Source organism: Vombatus ursinus, unplaced genomic scaffold (assembly GCF_900497805.2).
Source record: "Vombatus ursinus unplaced genomic scaffold, bare-nosed wombat genome assembly UNPS02014355.1, whole genome shotgun sequence".
In the NCBI taxonomy this organism is placed as follows: domain Eukaryota; kingdom Metazoa; phylum Chordata; class Mammalia; order Diprotodontia; family Vombatidae; genus Vombatus; species Vombatus ursinus.
Genome location: NW_020954133.1, coordinates 275,738 through 278,525, shown reverse-complemented (window position 1 = coordinate 278,525; position 2,788 = coordinate 275,738). Strand labels below are relative to the sequence as shown.

Here is a 2,788-nt window from a genome sequence, read left to right as displayed (position 1 = left end):
TTTGCCTTTCTCTGTCTTTCTTTCTGTCTTTGTCTGTCTTTCTCTCTGTCTCTCTCTTTATCATTTCTGTGTTGATAACTCCTAGGTCTAAATTTGCAGCTTCAGTCTCTTTTGAGTTGCAGTCCTAAATCACCAATGCCCTAGTGGACATTTTGAACTAGATGTCCAGCAGACATCATGAATCTAAAATGTCCCAAAGAGAACTCATTATCTCTCCCTTCTCCAAATTCACTCTTCTTCTAAATGTCTCTGTTTCTGTCTAGGATACCTCCATCTTTCAAGTCACCTAGGTTTGTAACCAAGATATCATCCTTAACTCCTTACTCTCAGACACCCAACATATCCATTCAGATGACAAATCTTGTCATTATGACCTCCATAGCATCTTTTGCAATCATCTTCCCCTCAGCACTCATATGGATGACACTCTAATTCAAATTCTGATCATCTCTTGTCTGGACATCCTAATAGCCTCTTATTCTCTTCAAGTGTCTCCTGATTCCAATCTATCTTTTATACAGCTACCAAAGTGACCTTTTCTAATATATACGTTGTCTCCCCTTACTAGATTGTGAGCTTTTTGGGGACAAATAAAGTTTTACTTTTTTCTTTGTAACCCCAGTGCCTAGCATTATACCTGGCACATGATGGGGAAACTTAATAAATATTTATTAATTGATTAAAAGATTGAAGAACAAGTCCACTTTCCATCTCCCCCATGCTCTTCATGATTTTATTTCTTTAAAGTTTGTATTTTTGTTTCTCTTCTCTTCCTCACATTATAGAAGCTCAATCTGTAAAGCCCATCCTCCTGTGCTTCCTCCTCTCCACTTAGGTTGGTCTTCTCCAGAATTCCTCTGGACCCTGAGATTTCTCTTGTGATTGAATAGTGCAGAGACCATACCTTTATACATTTTCCTGATTTCACTTTCACATGCCAAGGATGAGTCTGAATAGTATACTGCCAACAACAACTTATTCCATTCATAACTTAATAGAGATCTTTCAACTAAAATAGAGTACCTAGTCTAACATTGCCACATCTTGGGAGAACAAATTAAAAATTTCCCCATTTGTGAAATGAAGTAATTAGATGTGGGTCCTTGAAGTTCCTTCTAGCTATAAATTCAACAATTCTTTCAGGTTGCTGACCCTCCCTTTGTGGTTGTGGCATAGGATTGTCTTTTATATATCTCAAATTAACATCCTTGTAGATACAATGTGCCCACCCTTCCCTTGATGTATTATCTAGAGCTCTGGAGAAAAAATCCGTATCTTCCTTTTCCACCCATGTCTCAATTTCATAAATGCTGGATTTAGGATTTTTGAAAGATCTTAAGAAATCCCCGGCGTATCTCCTTGGTCTTGACGCTGTAGATGATGGGATTGAGCATGGGAGGCACAAAGAGGTAGACATTAGACATCATGACATGGACTACAGGTGGGGCCCTCTTCCAGAAGCGGTGAATCATAGAGACAGCAATGATGGGCACATAAAAGGCAAGAACTGCACAGATGTGGGAAATGCAAGTATTGAGTGCCTTGAATCTCTGTTCCTGTGAGGCAATGGCTAGTACAGCCTTTAGGATGAGGGCATAGGATAGGAGGATGAAGGTTGAGTCAACACCATAGGTAAAGATAACCACAAAGAGCCCATAGATGTTATTGACATGGATGTCTCCACATGCAACCTTCATGAGGTCAGGATGGAGGCAGTAGGAATGGTGCAGGACATTGCCCTTGCAGAAAGGCAACCGCTTCACTAGGAAGGGGAAAGGGAAGAGTGTGACAAAACTCTTTGCAAGGATGATCAAGCCCATGGCCACAATACGGGTGTTAGTGAGGATGGTGGAATAACGTAGAGGGTTGCAGATGGCCACAAAGCGGTCAAAGCTCATAGCCAGCAGGATCCCAGATTCCATGAAAGAGAAAGTGTGAATGAAGAACATCTGGACCAGACAGGCATCAAAGCCAACCTCACGGTAGTTAAAGCAAAAAGTACCCAGTACAGTGGGCAATGTAGAAAGGGAGACACCTAGGTCATTGAGGGAGAGCATGGACAGGAAGTAGTACATTGGTTGGTGCAGGGCTGTCTCTCGCACCACAAGGCCCAGGATGGCGAAGTTGCCCCCAATGGAGATCAAGTAGAGCAAGCAGAAGATGAGCGCTACCCACCCTTCTCCAGTCTCTAGGCCTGGAATGCCTGTTAGCTGCAACTTGGCTGGTTGGAAATGTGAATCATTGAAACCCCACATAGTAGGGAGAAGGTATAGACCATTCAGAATGGGGCTGGTATGCAGATGTTTTGGGACCTGTCCTCAGCCTCACTCTCTTCCAGCCCTTGTCTCCAGATACAAAAGGTGGAACATACAGTTATTAGGCTGCAAGATGACACAATAGATAAAACCTGGAATCAAAAAGACTCGAGTTCAAATTCAGCCTAAGATACTTATTAGTTATGTGACTCTGGACAAATCACTTAATTTCTATCTCAGTTTCCTCATCTGTAAAATGGGGACAATAATAACACCTATCTCTCAGGGTTGTTGTGGGGATAAAATAAGATAATATTTGTAAAATTGTTTGTAAACTTTAAAGTACTACAGGCATACCTCAGAGATATCATGAGTTTGATTCTAGACCACCACAATAAAGCAAATATCACAATAAAATGAGTCACATGAATTTTTTTAATTTCCCAGTGCATAGAAAAGTTGTCCTTATACTATACAGTGGTCTGTTAAGTGTGCAATCGTAGTATATCTAAAAAAAAGCAATGTGCATACTT

The 2,788-nt window shown here is 41.0% G+C and overlaps 1 protein-coding gene across 1 annotated transcript; it reads right to left on the bottom strand.

Annotated features, from left to right (window-relative positions):
- Positions 1–1,316: 1,316 nt before the first annotated feature.
- LOC114042321 (olfactory receptor 51I1-like) lies at positions 1,317–2,255 on the bottom strand. Its single transcript, XM_027861005.1, has one exon. It carries the CDS (start codon positions 2,253–2,255, stop codon positions 1,317–1,319), a length of 939 nt encoding a protein of 312 aa, XP_027716806.1.
- Between the last annotated feature and the right edge of the window lie 533 nt (positions 2,256–2,788).

Coding starts and splice junctions, on each gene's coding strand:
- LOC114042321 (XM_027861005.1), bottom strand. CDS start 2,255: ATGTGGGGTTTCAATGATTCACATTTCCAACCAGCCAAGTTGCAGCTA.